Source organism: Chiloscyllium punctatum, chromosome 1 (assembly GCF_047496795.1).
Source record: "Chiloscyllium punctatum isolate Juve2018m chromosome 1, sChiPun1.3, whole genome shotgun sequence".
In the NCBI taxonomy this organism is placed as follows: domain Eukaryota; kingdom Metazoa; phylum Chordata; class Chondrichthyes; order Orectolobiformes; family Hemiscylliidae; genus Chiloscyllium; species Chiloscyllium punctatum.
In genome coordinates, this window is record NC_092739.1 from 97,808,420 (window position 1) to 97,824,807 (window position 16,388).

A 16,388-nucleotide genomic window follows, 5' to 3' on the forward strand; every position below is an offset into this window, starting at 1 on the left:
TATCAGAGACCTAAGAGGCAACTTTTTCATGCAGAGGGTGGTATGTGTATGGAATGAGCTGCCAGAGGATGTGGTGGAAGCTGGTACAATTGCAACATTTAAGAGGCATTTGGATGGGTATATGAATAGGAAGGGTTTGGTGGGACATGGGCTGGGTGCTGGCAGGTGGGACTAGATTGGGTTGGGATATCTGGTCGGCCTGGACGGGTTGGACCGAAGGGTCTGTTTCCATGCTCTATGACTCTAAGTAACATTTCTGGGGACGCAACATAAATACTTAAGAGGAAAAACATTATAGTACTTCGTGAGACCATGAAGATTTCGAATAGAGTCATGCGATCCACACTCGCAATAACACAGATTAGACAGTCTGGACGTTCTTTTCCAATACTGAAGAGCCCCCAGAACATTGTTGGTGTCAGTGTTCATCATACCATGTCGATTAAAGCAACACCTACAGTCCGCCCCTAACTCAGATCCGGCGCAGAATTTGGCGCGTAGTTCAAAATGCACCTGTCTCTGTGACGTCATTTTCCCTCGACAACGGGGTGGATCACAGAAGTTAGGCGCATGCGTCTTGAGCTCTCACCGGTCCCGTCTCTGTCTAAGCGCGAGCGCCTACCGTTAACGTTCTCCAGCCGCTCGCGGGAGACAGAATGGGGGGGAAGAAGAAGAAGAAGCAGCGAGCCGAGGCTGCAGCGGTGGCGGCGGCAACGGCAGCGGTTCGACTCCCACGTCCGGATGGAGCGCAGCCCGAGGGCGAGAAGAAAAATCAGAGCCTGCGGCCGGCGGCTGCCAAACCGAGCACGAAGGAGGTGAAAGTTAAAGCAGGTGATGTAGCGGCCCTCTGCTTATCTCTGTTTGAATATTGCTGCTTAGGATCCGGGAGCAAACCCACTGGCAGGTTTTCACTCAGTTGCTGAGCAGCCTGATGGAGTGTGTTTTAGGAGCTGGGGTAGGTTGATTGATAGAAGAAAGCCGTGAAAATGCACTCGGGAATGTGACTGGGAGGTGGTGATGGACTGAAGATAAGAATGACTTTATTTTATTTATTATTGTCGCATGTACCTAAGTACAGTGAGCAGTTTCATTTTGCGTGCAGTATAGGCAGATCATAACGTACAAAGATCGTAGGGTGCTTGAACAGAGCGAGGAACACAGCTGCAAACAAGATGCACACAAAGCAAGATCAACATTAGGTTTGAAATTTGAGAGATCCATTCAGAAGTCTAATAACAACAAGAAGAAGCTATTCTTGAACTTGTTAGCATGTGCATTTAAGCTTTTGTATCTTCTGCCTGACAAGAGGTTGGAAATGATTATAGCTGGGTGCAAGGGCTTTTTTGATGTTGTCTACCCTTCTGTGGCAGTGAGATGTGTAGGTGGAGTCAGTGGGTGAAAGGTTGGCTTAAATGGGTGGCACTGTTGTATGAGCCTCAGTGTGTTATTGCTATTGGATCTTATGGGTCATACATTTTACTTTGAAGTGTGTTTAAGTGTGTGTGTCCACTGGCAAGGTGAACAATGTATGCCCATCCCTAATTGTCTTTAAGGAGGTGAGTCACCTCTTTAAACTGCTACAGTTCATACAATGTCATCGAGTCATATGGCATAGAAACAGACTCGTCAGTTCAACCGGTCCCTGCTGATCATAATCCCAAACTAAACTAGTCAGTACAGAAACAGTCCTGTTATGTCAAAGTATTGGAAAACCTCTTTCACGTCCTGTGTTTTTTCAGCTATCGATCCCCTAAATCTGAAACTGATGACTGGGTATGTGACTGATTAGCTTGGTTTATGGTAAATTTGTGTGCTGATGCTTTGAGAAGCACAATATCAGATGACTAAACTCACTCCATTCAGTTGTGATTTTCGCTAGCTTTCTATGTGGTGCTGAAGTTAGATGTAGCTTATAGATGCAGGGCTTATGCCCAAAACATCAACTCTCCTCTTCGGATGCTGCCTAATCTGCTGTGCTTTTCCAGCACCAACCTTTTCGAGTCTGATTCTCCAGCATCTGCAGTCTTCGTTTTCTCCACCTTTTGTAGATACTGCATTAAGGCCCTGCAAGGCAGATGGTTCAGCTGCTATCGAATTTCAGATCAATCACAATCCAATTCTAAATTATGGTGACAGTGGCTCACCCAGGGAGGTAGGATGGACTAAGTTTCTAGGCACGGCCAAATTGAGCACGAGTGAAACTGTAGGGATAAATCATTTGTGGTGGGGGTTTCTGTGTTTGGGGTTACAGACCAATGTTTCTCCAGCTACAGAATCTCGTGTGATATTTTTTTTTCTAGTGCTTGTTATATAAAGGGTTAATTTTGTAAGGCACCATATTTTTCCTGTATGTCTTGTTTTACTCAAGAATGAGTGTCTGTATGTATCTGGAATTTTAAAGCTTGTTATACTAGTGCATTAGTCATCCTGTATTTCCCTTTGTCATTTGAAGATAACTATATTTTAACAAATTATCAGCACATTCTTTTAATTTCAGTCACCCAAAAAGTTTGGCAGTTTGAGGGTCTCGGATTTTTGAATGAGGGCAATATCAGATGTGGCTAATGAATGATGGAGGAGGCTTGAAGAGCAGAATGGTCTCCTCCTTTTAACTGTGTCTCTGAGTGTAAAAGTAGGGTAATATTGCTAAAATTGGACAGGATATTTCTAAGATTGGGACTAGGAGTGTTAACCTCCTTTTGTTTTTAATCTCTGGTGGTTCCTTTGACAGCTGAGAGGTGATGATGAAGGGGCATTGGCATAGTCATCGTCAGTGGTGTTGGTGCCGTAGAGTGGCAAATCCACTGTTGGTGGGTCTGGCACTTGGGGCATCGTGGCATTGCGAAGAAGTTGTGGCATAGGTTTTACAGTATTATTGTGTGTCAGCTCAGGACTCGTGGTGGTGGAGGGGTCGTCTTGAAATGGAGTCTTGGGTAAAGAACAAATATGGACTGTCTTTCAGTTACGTCTTTTAAAAAATTTTAAGTTATCCAAATGGTGCCAGAGTGTGGCGATATTCAAAGCTTTTTCACTGTATTTTTCACTTGAATGCAAGTGACAATAGATTATTCAATTGAAAGTATTACATATATAGTCATATAGCAGGGAAACAGACTCCTTGGTCCAATTTGTCCATGCTGACTATCATCCCAAACTCAACTAATCCCTGAATTTCCTGCAATTAGCCCATACCCCTGTAACCCTTTGCTATTCATGCACCTATCCGAATGTCTTTTCAATATTGTAACTGTACATATGATCATGTGGAACAGGAGTAATCCAGTCTACTCCATCATTTGGAAACTTGAAGTCAACATTCTCACCTATCTCCAATCTCCTTTCACTGCTTGTTTAACAAGAATTGACCTATCCGTGCCTTAAAGGTATTCAATGATTCTGTTTCCACCACTTATTCAGATGTGTTCCGAAGAATCAGAACCCTCAAAAAAAAATGTCCTATTTCAGTTGTATGTAGTTTCTTCAAACCTCTTCCATTGGGCAGAAGAGATAAAAACTGGAAAACCAGTACCAACAGATTCGAGAACAGCTTCTTCCCCACTGTTATCCGACTTAAGAACATATCTCTCATGTATTAAAGTTATTCTTTCTCTACACCTTCTCTGTAACTGTAACACTGTACTCTATAGGCTATTCTATTACCCTGATGAACTTAGGTAAAGTATGATTTGTCTGGATAGGATGCAAACACTACTTTTCATTGTATATCGGTACATTTGACAATAATAAACCAAAAAGTCAAAATGCTGATTTTTAATCAGTTGCCCCTAGTTGAATAGCATCGTGGTCAACATCGATATGGTGGGCTGAAAGGCCTGCACCGTAGTATTTTGCATCAACAACAATCTAGGTTTGTTCAGTAGATTGTGAATCAGTATTTTGCATCAGTGTTTACTGTGGAAAAGGACATGGAAGATATAGAAAGTAGGGAAATAGATGATGACATCTTGAATGTCTATATTACAGAGGAGGAAGTGCTGGATGTCTTGAATCACAAAAAAGTGGATAAATCCCCAGGACCTCATCCGGTGTACCCTAGAACTCTGTGGGAAGCTAGAGAAGTGATTGCTGGGCCTCTTGCTGAGATGTTTGTATTATCGATAGTCACAGGTGAGGTACCGGAAGACTAGAGGTTGGCAAACGTGGTGCCACTGTTTAAGAAGGGTGGTAAGGACAAGCCAGGGAACTATAGACCAATGAGCCTGACCTCAGTGGTGGGCAAGTTGTTGGATGGAATCCTGAGGGACAGGGTGTACATGTATTTGCATGGACTGATTAGGGATAATCAACATGGCTTTGTGCATGGGAAATGGTGGCTCACAAACGTGATTGAGTTTTTCGAAGAAGTAACAAAGAGGATTGATGAGGGCAGAGTGGTAGATGTGATCTATATGGACTTCAGTTCCCCATGGGAGACTAGTTAAATCTTATGGAATACAGGGAGAACTCGCCATTTGGATACAGAACTGGCTCCAAGGTAGAAGATAGAGGTTGGTGGTGGAGGGTTGTTTTTCAGACTGGAGGCCTGTGACCAGTGTAGTGCCACAAGGATCAGTGCTGGGTCCACTATTTTTTATCATTTATATAAATGATTTGGATGTGAGCATAAGAGGTACAGTTAGTAAGTTTGCAGATGACACCAAAATTGGAGGTGAAGTGGGCAGCGAAGAAGGGGATTACAAGGAGATCTTGATCAGATGGGCCAATGGGCTGAGATGTGGCAGATGGAGTGTAATTTAGATAAATGCGAGGTGCATATATTTGGGGAAAGCAAATCTTAGCAGGGCTTATACACTTAATGGTAAGGTCCTAGGGTGTGTTGCTGAACAAAGAGACCTTGGAGTGCAGGTTCAGAGCTCCTTGAAAGTGGAGTCGCAGGTAGATAGGATAGTAAAGAAGGCGTTTGGCATACTTTCCTTTACTGGTCAGAGTATTGAGTACAGGAGTTGGGAGGTCATGTTGCGGCTGTACAGGACGTTGGTTCGGCCACTGTTGGAGTATTGCGTGCAATTCTGGTCTCCTTCCTATCGGAAAGATGTTGTGAAACTTGAAAGGGTTCGGAGAAGATTTACAAGGGTGATGCCACAGTTGAAGGATTTGAGCTATAGGGAGAGGCTGAACAGGCTGGGGCTGTTTTCTCTGGAGCATCAGAGGCTGAGGGGTGACCTTACAGAGGTTTAAAAAGTCATGAGGGGCATGGATAGGATAAATAGACAAAGTGTTTTCCCTTGGGTGGGGGAGCCCTGAACTTGAGGGAATAGGTTTAGGATGAGAGTGGAAAGATATAAAAGAGACCTAAGGGGCAACTTTTTCACGCAGAGGGTGGTATGTGTATGGAATGAGCTAGCAGAGGAAGTGGTGTAGGCTAGTACAATTGTAACATTTAAAAGGCATCTGGATGGGTATATGAATAGGAAGGGTTTTGGAGGGATATGGGTCGGGTACTGGCAGGTGGGACTGGATTTTGTTGGGATATCTGGTTGACATGGACAGGTTGGACCAAAGGGTCTGTTTCCATGCTGTACATCCTCCCATAAGGGGAAGCATCCTGTACACCTCAGGATTTTGATTATTTTATTCAAGTTGCCTATTAATCTTCTAAATTCAGCTGATACAAGGCAATTCTGTCCACTCTTTCCACTGGCCTCCAGTTTGAAAAACAACCCTCCACCACCATCCTCTGTCTCTTACCTTATAGTCAGTTCTGTATCCAAACATTTTTATTGAAAAAGAGATTTTTAAAATTACATTAAACCCAAAACAATACAAAAAGAACAGAACTACACTCATGTACATATGCGTGGAAATAAATAATATGGTTCAGCGTGGCAACACAATTACTCTCGATTTTCGAGAGGGTTAACTTGTACATATTCAAATGTTCATAAATCTTCCTCTCAAGATGTTAGATTCATTAAACACAACCATCATGGCTATGTAAAAGCTGTTATTAGTGTGGTACATGAGTCTGTGTCCAGGTAATCCAAAAAGGCTGCCATATCTTATAAAAGTTCTCAGTTTTTTGGTCTACCATACTTGTAAGAAAATCCAGAGGAATATGTTCCATGACTAACTTATGCCAACCTGACAGACCTGGGGGGGTTTTCAGACACCCAACATAGCAAAATATTTTTCCTTGTGCAGAAAGTAAGGATTTTAAAAGGTTTTTTTCCTGTATGTGTTGAGAGGAAGTACACTGGGCAGGCCCGGGCAAAGAAAGACTAGGTCCATTTCCAATTCTGTACCCAAGATCCTCTCTATTTAACCTACCACAACGCTCGATATATCCAATGCCTGTGGTAGGACCAAAGGCAAAGAGTGAGAGTACCCATACTCGTCTTGCATGTGAGACATGTTGAGGATACTCCCACTTGGAATTTTGAAAGGCAATCTGGGGCCAGATGGACTCTGTAGAGAATCTTCAGCTGCAGGGCATGGGTCCTGTTACAAATTAAACTCTTAATTTTAAATATTAGTCTGATGAATATTCTCTGGACTGCCCCCAACACATTGACATTTCTTCTGAAAATAAGGTGACCAATACAAAGCACAATTCTTCAGGTTCAGGTCTCACCAATGCCCTGTATTACTAAAGCGTCACCTCCCTCCTTACATATTCAAATTCCCTTGCAATTAGTGATGAAGTTGTATTTACTTTCCAAATCACTTGCTGCACCTGCACACCAAATCATACATGAGGGCACTTGGATCCCTCTCCATTGCTTGGCCAGGATTGTGTGTGTCTTGGAGGGAAGGTTGCTGGTAGTGGTAGCACATTCACTGTGTTACCCTTTTATGTTTCGAAGTGGTAGAAGTCCAGGGTTTTGGGAGGTGCTGTTAAGGAGACTTGATGAGTTGCTGCACTGCATTTTCCGCAATACATGTTGTGTAATGGTCAGTTTTCATGCCTAGTTGACCCCCAATACTCAGGCAATAAAATCCAACCCTTTGCTCGTATCACACACTTGCTGCTGAATACTGTTGTTTTGCTGCAAACCTATTGAGGAATAGCTGTTTTCTTCTCAAGATGTTCAGTTGTTATGCACACCTTTGAAGTAGGTGAGACTGAAACCCTGGCCTCGTGGCCAAGAGGTAGAAACCTATCACTATGTCAGAAGGACCCACTTAGAATCATACAACAGCAAGCCATTGTATCTGTACAAGTCAACACATGATGTCAAGGCTGCCATCTTGCTGGTATGTGCTGCATTCTTGCCAATATTGCAACGTAGTTTCAAAAAGGAACAGTAGATACACAGCCCAAGTCAAACTTAAAAGTTGTTATCATTGCAGAGCAAAGAAATAATTATGCAGCGTTTGGTGAGTTCAAGATATCCAACAAATAATGGAGATTGGAGGAAGCTGTCTACTCAGTTTAGACAGACGTCTGTATAAGTTTGTATGTGAACATAGGCGGTATGGTTAGTAAGTTTGCAGATGACACCAAAATTGGAGATGGAGTGGACAGCGAAGAAGATTACCTCGGTGTAAAACGGGATCTTGATCAGATGGGCCAACAGACCGAGAAGTGGCAGATGGAGTTTAATTTAAAAATGAATGTGAGATACTGCATTTTGGAAAGGCAAATCAGGGCAGAACTTATAGAACATAGAACATAGAAAAGTACAGCACAGAATAGGCCTTTTGGCTCACGATGTTGTGCAGAGGTTTAATCCTATTGTAAAATATAATAACTTCACCTACACATCCCTCAACTCACTGCTATCCGTGTGCATGTCCAGCAGTCGCTTCACTGTCCCTAATGACTCTGCTTCCACCACCACCGCTGGGAATGCATTCCATGTATTCACAACTCTGCATAAAGAACCTACCTCTGACGCCTCCTCTATACCTTTCTCCTAATGTCTTCAAACTATCACACCTCATACCAGTCAATCCTCCCCTGTGGGAGAAATATCTGGCTCTGACTGTATCTATTCCTCTCATTATCTTGTATACCTCGATCAGGTCTCCTCTCTTCCTCTTCTTCCTCCTCTCCAGAGAGAAAAGTCCGAGTTTATTCAACCTTTCTTCATAAGGCAAGCCCTCCAGTCCAGGCAGCATCCTGGTAAACCTTCTTTGCACCCTCTCCAAAGTCACTGTATCTTTCCTAACATAGGGCAACCAGAACTGGACACAATATTCCAGTGTGGTCTCATCAGGGACTTGTAGCAAAACCTCTCAATTCTTAAACTCGATCCCCCTGTTAATGAAAGCCAAAACACCATATGCTTTCTTAACAACCTTATCCACTTGGGTGGCAACTTTGAGGGATCTATGTGGTTGCACATCCAGATCCCTCTGTTCTTCCACACTGCCAAGAATCCTGTCTTTAATCCTATATTCAGCATTCAAGTTCGACCTTCCAAAATGCATCACTTTGCATTTATCCAGTTTGAACTCCATCTGCCATTTCTCAGCTCAACTCTGCATCCTGTCTATGTCGTGCTGTGACTATCAACAATACTTCCAATCTTTGTCATCTGCAAATTTACTTACCCACTCCTCAACCTCCTCATCCAAGTCATTTATAAAAACTACAAAAAGCAGAGGCCCAAGAACAGAGCTCTTAGGGACCCCACTCAACACTGACCTCCAGGCAGAATACTTTCCATCTACAGCCACACTCTGCCTTCTGTCAGCCAGCCAATTCTGAATCCAAATAGCCAAATCTCCCTGTATCCCATACTTCCTGGCTTTATGAATGAGCCTACCATGGGGAACCTTTATCAAATGCCTTGCTGAAGTCCATATACACCACATCCACTGCTCGACCTTTGTCGACCTGTCTTGTCACCTCCTCAAAGAACTCAATAAGGTTTGTGAGGCATGGCCTGCCCCTCACAAAGCCATGCTGACTGCCTTTAATCACACTATGCTTTGCCAAATAGTCATAAAGCCTATCACTCAGAATTCTTTCCAAAACTTCGCTGTCCACAGAAGTAAGACTGGTCTGTAATTGCCAGGGATTTCCCTACTACCCTTCGGCTGAGTAGGCTGGCGTTATTTTCCCTGGGTACTGAGGGATGACCTTTATTAAGGTTTATGAAGTTACAAGAGGCATGGATAGGGTAAGTAGACAAGGTCTTTTCCCTGGGGTGGGTGAGTCCAGAACTAGAGGGCATAGGTTTAAGGTGAGAGGGGAAAGAGTTAAATCAGACCCAAGAGGCACTTTTTTCATGCAGAGGGCCGTGCATGTATGGAATGAGCTGTCAGAGGAAGTGGTTGAGGCTGGTACAGTTACAATATTTAAAAGGCATCTGGATGGGGATATGGAATAGGAAGGGTTTAGAGGGATATGGACCCAGGAGGACCAGTTCCACCACAGAACACACCAGATGGCCTCCTTCTTTAAAGACCGCAATTTCCCTTCCCACGTGGTTAAAGATGCCCACCAATGCATCTCGTCTACATCCCGCACCTCCGCCCTCAGACCCCACCCCTCCAACCATAACAAGGACAGAACGCCCCTGGTGCTCACCTTCCACCCTACAAACCTTCGCATAAACCAAATTATCCGCCGACGTTTCCGCCACTCCAAACAGACCCCACCACCAGGGATATATTTCCCTCCCCACTGCTTTCCGCCTTCCGCAAAGACCGTTCCTTCCACGACTACCTGGTCAGGTCCACGCCCCCAAACAACCCACCCTCCAATCCTGGCACTTTCCCCTGCCACCGCAGGAACTGTAAAACCTGTGCCCACACCTCCTCCCTCACCTCTATCCAAGGCCCTAAAGGAGCCTTCCACATCCATCAAAGGCTTACTTGCACATCCACTAATATCATTTATTGTATCCGTTGCTCCCGATGCGGTCTCCTCTACATTGGGGAGACTGGGCGCCTCCTAGCAGAGCGCTTTAGGGAACATCTCCGGGACACCCGCACCAATCAACCACACCGCCCCGTGGCCCAACATTTCAAATCCCCCTCCCACTCTGCCGAGGACATGGAGGTCCTGGGCCTCCTTCACCGCCGCTCCCTCACCACCAGGCGCCTGGAGGAAGAACGCCTCATCTTCCGCCTCGGAACACTTCAACCCCAGAGCATCAATGTGGACTTCAACAGTTTCCTCATTTCCCCTGCCCCTACCTCACCCTAGTTCTAAACTTCCAGCTCAGTAACTGTCCCCGTGACTTGTCCGGACTTGTCCTACCTGCCTATCTTCTTTTCCACCTATCCACTCCACCCTCTCCTGCTTGACCGATCACCTTCATCCCCTCCCCCACTCGCCCATTGTACTCTATGCTACTTTCTCCCCACCCCCACCCTCCTCTAGCTTATCTCTCCACGCTTCAGGCTCACTGCCTTTATTCCTGATGAAGGGCTTTTGCCCGAAATGTCGATTTTGAAGCTACTTGGATGCTGCCTGAACTGCTGTGCTCTTCCAACACCATTAATCCAGAATCTGTATCCAAATAGCTCATTTTCCCTCTATTCTGTGATCTAACCTTGCCAACCAGTCTACCATAAAGAACCTTGTCTATATCCTTACTGAAGTTCACTGTTCTGCCCCCATCAATCCTCTTCCTTACTACTTCAAAAAACTCAGTCAAGTTAGTGAGACATGATTTCCCGCGCACAAAGACTGTCCTAATCAGTCTTAGCCTTTCCAAATACATGTAAATCCTGCTCTCCAACAATTTGTCTACCACTGATGTCAGGCTCACCTTGTAGTTCCCTGGCTTTTTTTATCCACCTTTCTTAAATAATGGCACAACCGTAACCACTCTCCAGTCTTCTAGCACCTGTTGCTATCGATGACACAAATATCTCAGCAAAGGGCCCAGCAATTGCTTCCCTTGCTTCTCACAGAGGTCACGGATACACTTGATCAGGTTCCTGGGATTTATGCACGTTGATGCGTTTTAAGACATTCAGCACCTTGTCCTCTGTAATATGGACATTTTTCAAGATGTTGCTATTTATTTTTCCATGTTCTCTATCTTCCATATCCTTCTCCTTGGTAAATGCAAATGCAAAATTACTTGTTTAGTATCTTGCCTCATCTCCTGTGATTCCACACACAATCAGCCTTGCTGATCTATAAGGAGCCCTATTCTCTCCTTAGTTACTCTTTTGTCCTCAATGTATTTGTATAATCTCTTTGGATTCCCCTTAACCCTATTTGCCAAAGATATCTCATGTCCTTTTTTTGACCCTCCTGATTTCCCTCTTAAGTATACTCTGGCCTTTACACAGTCAGTTCTGAAATAATGCAATACTTCCATTCTCGTGCAATCTTGCATGACAAGCAAATCACATAATAGCCATTTAAAGTAATGGAACCGGAAACACATTATAGCCAATACAGATAAGCAAAGTTTGCGTGCTGAAAATAACAGTCTCTAAATTCTTCAATTGTGTTAAAGCCAATTCACATTGAAGAAACACGTGTTATAACTGAACAGACTGTTTTCTTAGGATCCACTCTATTTCTGTTGCCCGTACCTGACATAGGCATCCTTCTTATTCTTGACCAAAACCTTATTTCCTCTAGACATCCAGCATTCCCTACGCCAACTAGCCTTGCCCATCACCCTAACAGAAACATACCATCTCTACTCTACCATTATCTCATTTTTGAAGGCTTCCATTTTCCAGCTGTCCCTTTACCTGTGAGCATCCATCCCTAATCAACATTTGAAAGTTCTTGCCTAATACAGTCAAAAGTAGCCTTCCTCCAATTCAGAAGTTTAACTATTGGACCCAGTCTATCCTTTTTTATCACTTTTTAAAAAAAAAACTTAGTGTTATGGTCACTGGCCCCAAAATGCTCCCCCACTGACACCCCATTCACCTGCCCTGCCTTATGTTCCAGAGTAAGTCAAGTTTTGCACCTTCTCTAGTAGGTATATCTACATATTGCATAAGAAAATTTTTTGTACGCACTGAACAAATTCCTCTCTATGTAACCCTTAACACTATGGCAGTCCTGGTCATCCCAGTCCTATGTTCCCAAACCATGCCCTGAGTTCATCTGCATTTCCTGTTCAGCCTCTTCTATTAAAATAAATGCAGTTTAGTTTATCAGTCCTACCTTGTTCTCTGTTTTGTTCATGTCTGTTCTGGCTGTTTGACTTGCTCCTTTTATCAACTGTACCAGTTTCAGACTGATCTATTTCCTCACTCTCAGCGGCCGGACAATCGCACGCATATCCCCGCTAGTTTAAATCCTCCCAAACAGCTTGAGCAAATCTCCCCACCAATATATTCATCCCCTTTGAATTCAGGTGCAATCCATCCTTCTTATCCTGGTCACTTCTAACCTAGAAGAGATTTCAATGATCCAAAAATGTGAATCCTTCTCGGTATGCACCAGCTCCTCAGCCACCCACTCATCTGTTCTATCCTCCTATGTCTATTGTCAGTAGCTGGTGGCATCAGGAGTAATCCAGATATTACTACCCTCAAGGGACCTACTTTTAAAATTCTTGCCGAACTTCCTATATTCTTTCCTCAGAATCTCATCTTTTTCTTTTCCTATGTCATTAGTTCCAATGTGTGCAACAACTCCTGCTGCTCCCTCTTCCCTTTTCAGAATATTCTGCACCCTCTCCAAGGTATCCTTGATCCTGGCTTCAGGGAGGCAATGTACCGTTCTGATGTCTTGCTGTCAGCTGGAGAAATGTTTGTCTGTGCCTCTGATTAGAGAGTCCCACATCACAATGGATCACTTGGAACCTGACATAACCCTTGTTACATTTGAGACAGTCTCAGTACCAGAAACCTGGTTGTCAGTACCACTTTACCCTGAGAGTCCCTCATCCCTACATTTTCCAAAGCAGCATACTTGTTTGTGATGGGGATAGCCACGGCTACCTTTTCTGGAGGGCATTTACCTGACTGTATCTCCCTCCCTGCAACTACCATTTATCACACCCCCTATCTCCTGTAGCCTCCTCTAACTGCCGCTCTAACCGATCCAAGTGATCCAGTAGGATGTCCTGGAAACTTCCTGCCAACATAATTATCAATAACATGGAAGCTCTTCCTAATCTCTCACATCCAACAAGAAGAGCACATAACTCTATTAAAGGCCATCTTTGCTCCTTGGAGCAGGAGAATCGACGTTTCGGGCATAAGCCCTTCTTCAGGAATCCTGAAGAAAGGCTTATGCCTGAAACGTCGATTGTCCTGCTCCTCGGATGCTGCCTGGCCTGCTGTGTTTTTCTAGCACCACATTTTTCAACTCTGGTCTCCAGCATCTGCAGTCCTCACTTTCTCCTAGTGCATCTTTGCTCCTTCACAAACTACAGACCACAAAAATAGCACAGTCTTACTGCTCTAAAAACACTGCTACAGGCTATCTTGGTACCTATGTTTGTTTTTTTTAAGATTTAATCAAGAGACCAAATCTCAATAATATATAATCAAAAAATAACCCATTCTAATCAGTATTGTAGATTTAGAAAAACAAGTAATGTTTCATTTTAAAACTAGCCACTTAACTGCTTCCCTGCTGTGAACTCCCTCACACAGGTTTTTTTCCAGGGTTGGCTGTGAATTTTGCTTTGTTTATTTTTCTTAGAATGAACTCCAATGTCCAGAGACACTTGAAACTAAACAGCAAAGGCACCAGCTGTGTAGATTCATTGCTGGGTCAGAAAGCAGTGTAAGGTCTCTTTCTCCATTTGAATCACTTTCCTTGTGGTCACTACCTTTGTCTCCCTTCAATCTTATTAAAGTGTCGTTTTGATCTGTTCTCCCCCAAGTTCCACAACAATGTAATGGCTTATAGAACATTAATTACTGCTCTTAGAATTCAAGGAAATCAGCTTCAACACTGAAATACCTCAAAAATGGAGCTGCTTGATGGTTGTTGAAAGTGCACCCATCAAGGCATGTGAAAAGTTTTCCATCACAATCTTTACCAGAGCGTTTGCTGATAATGGGACTGTCTTTCGTAAATTAGGAGGTAGTTGCTTGCTCCAAGGCTGTTGGGATCAGATTTGCTGTTACTGCCACACTATGTATATGGCTGATCAGTGATAACACTGAGGCTGCTGATAATGGGGAATTCAGTAGTAAGTAATGCTGCTCGCAAGACACTGCTTTGGACAACTTGAGCAAATTCAGAACATAATTGGATAAGATAAGCTTAAATTGAGATTGCACTCAATTTTGGTCACTTAACTTGGCTGTCAGCTTGTGCTATGAAGTCCTTTACAAAATTCATAATCTTAACATTTCTTCTATACTGGTACCGTACGATGAAGCATATCTTGAAAACTCTCTTTTAATATGTTAAACCAACAAAGCCTCTGACACTTGGCAAATTTTGAGATTGTGCAGTTGACAAGGACTCGAACTTTATACTACACAATATCACATGTTGCAAGGGTTACATTCCCACACAACTTTGTAAATGACTAACGTGATTTATAATGGGTGTTAATAGGATGCATTTTAATCATCCAAAATTTTGATATGTACAGTCATAGTTATAGAGATGTACAGCATGGAAACAGACCCTTCGGTCTAACTCTTCCATGACGACCAGATATCCCAACCCAAACTAGTCCCACCTGCCAGCACCCGGCTCATATCCCTGCAGTACACATTGAAAGAAAGTTTCTATTAAATTTTATGTTTTTTATTCCGCAACAAGATGTTATACTGGAGGAATAGTATGATAAAGTAAAAGAGTTATAAAATTTGTCACATTATCCCTAATGGTTCTCCATGTAATAATGATGTGGGCCCACATGAAACATACCACTTATAAAATGTGCAGTGTGCACTTTGCATCAGAAATACAGTTTTGTATTAACATCAGTTTTATTTTTTGAGTTGCTTTTTCATTTTTTTTTATGTCTGCAAGTATGTTTTTTCCTCAAATCACCAGGCGAGTAAACTTGAGATAGGTAACGGGTGAAATGGTGTATGGAATTTTTTGTGTGCGTAAGCTAATTTGTGAAAGGCGAAGATGAGAATGGCAGCACTTTTTGCTGTTAGTCATTACTGCTAAAATGTTCATTTATGTGTCTTCAAGGCTTAAAAGCTTTACTTAACATCGAATTAGTTAATTCATCATCACTTGCAGAGCTGCAAACTTTGAGGCCATTATTTTAAGTTATTGGAGAATTCCTTCACTTTTTTTTTGTAGCGTGTGACAGGAAATCTGTTCTAGTGGTATATTTTATCTTTGGAACCACTGTTGTAATCGAAATCCAATCCACTGGACTATATTTTCTGAGTTCAACTAATACTTTTCTTCTCTTTGTTTTTAGGCCCAAAGACATATAGCTTTGGCACAGCATCCTCTAATGAATTGAATACTGCTGGAAATTTGGATAGATCCATTCCTAAGGTGATCATGTGCATATTTTTAACTTTTGAATTATTATTCTATCTTTCACAGAATATAGGCAGTATTGGCTGGACCATTTATTATCCATTTCTAATTTCTTGCAGAAGAAGGTGGCAAGTTACTTTCTTGAGCCACTACTCTCCTTAGGGTGTGGGGATACCTACAGTGATGTTGGGAATGAAGTTCCAGGATTTTGTCTTGACACTAATGATAGATGGCCAATTTCTTAGAATCATAGAATCCCTACAAAGTGGAAACAGGCCCTTCAGCTCAGCAAGTCCACACCGACCGTCCCAAGAGTAATCCACCCAGACCCATTCCCCTCCCCATTAATCTACATTTACCCCTGACTAATGCGCCTAACCTGCACATACCTGAATACAATTGGCAATTTAGCATGGCCAATTCACCTAACCTGCACATCTTTGAATTGTGGGACACTGGGAGAATGTGCAAGCTCCACACAGACATTTACCCAAGGCTGGAATCAAACCTAGGTCTCTAGCACTGCTGTCTCATAGCACCAACCACTGAGCCACCGTATTGCCCCAGAGTCATTGAGTCATACAGCATGGAAACAAGTATAGTCTTCAAGATGATAGGCAACTTGCTGAGGTGGTGATATTCCCATGTCTCTGCTGCTCTTGTTCTTAATGGCTTTAAAAAATGCTGTCATATGAGCTTTGGTAAGTTACTGCAGTGCATCGTGCACATGGTGCACACCTGTGCTCCTGTGCATTGTTGGTGGAGGGAGTGATTGGTGAAGACGATGGATAGGGTGCCAATCAAATTGGATGTTTTGTCCTGGATGGTATTGAGCTTGTTGAGCATTGTTGGAGCTGCACTCATCTCAGCAAGTGGAGAGTATATGATCACGCTCATTGTGGATATTTCTTGTTGGTGGTAGATAAGCACTGGCAGGGAGACTGGAGCCAAGTTGCTTGCTCAAGAATTCCGAGTTGGTGAGCTGCTCTTATGTTCATCACCTGTCTATTGGGTCTTCATCAAAAAGTTAAATGTGATTCACCTTTCATAAACATGTGATGGCTTTCCTTAA

At 43.1% G+C, this 16,388-nt stretch overlaps 1 protein-coding gene across 1 annotated transcript in view; it reads left to right on the forward strand.

The window, feature by feature from the left end:
- The first annotated feature begins 562 nt into the window (after positions 1-562).
- dhx29 (DEAH (Asp-Glu-Ala-His) box polypeptide 29) overlaps positions 563-16,388 on the forward strand; it is a 140,450-nt gene continuing 124,624 nt past the window's right edge. The window contains exons 1-2 of the mRNA XM_072571611.1: positions 563-831; positions 15,252-15,331. Coding sequence (XP_072427712.1) covers positions 657-831; positions 15,252-15,331 — 255 coding nt within the window. The 5' untranslated portion in view covers positions 563-656. The remainder of the gene's footprint in view (positions 832-15,251; positions 15,332-16,388) is intronic.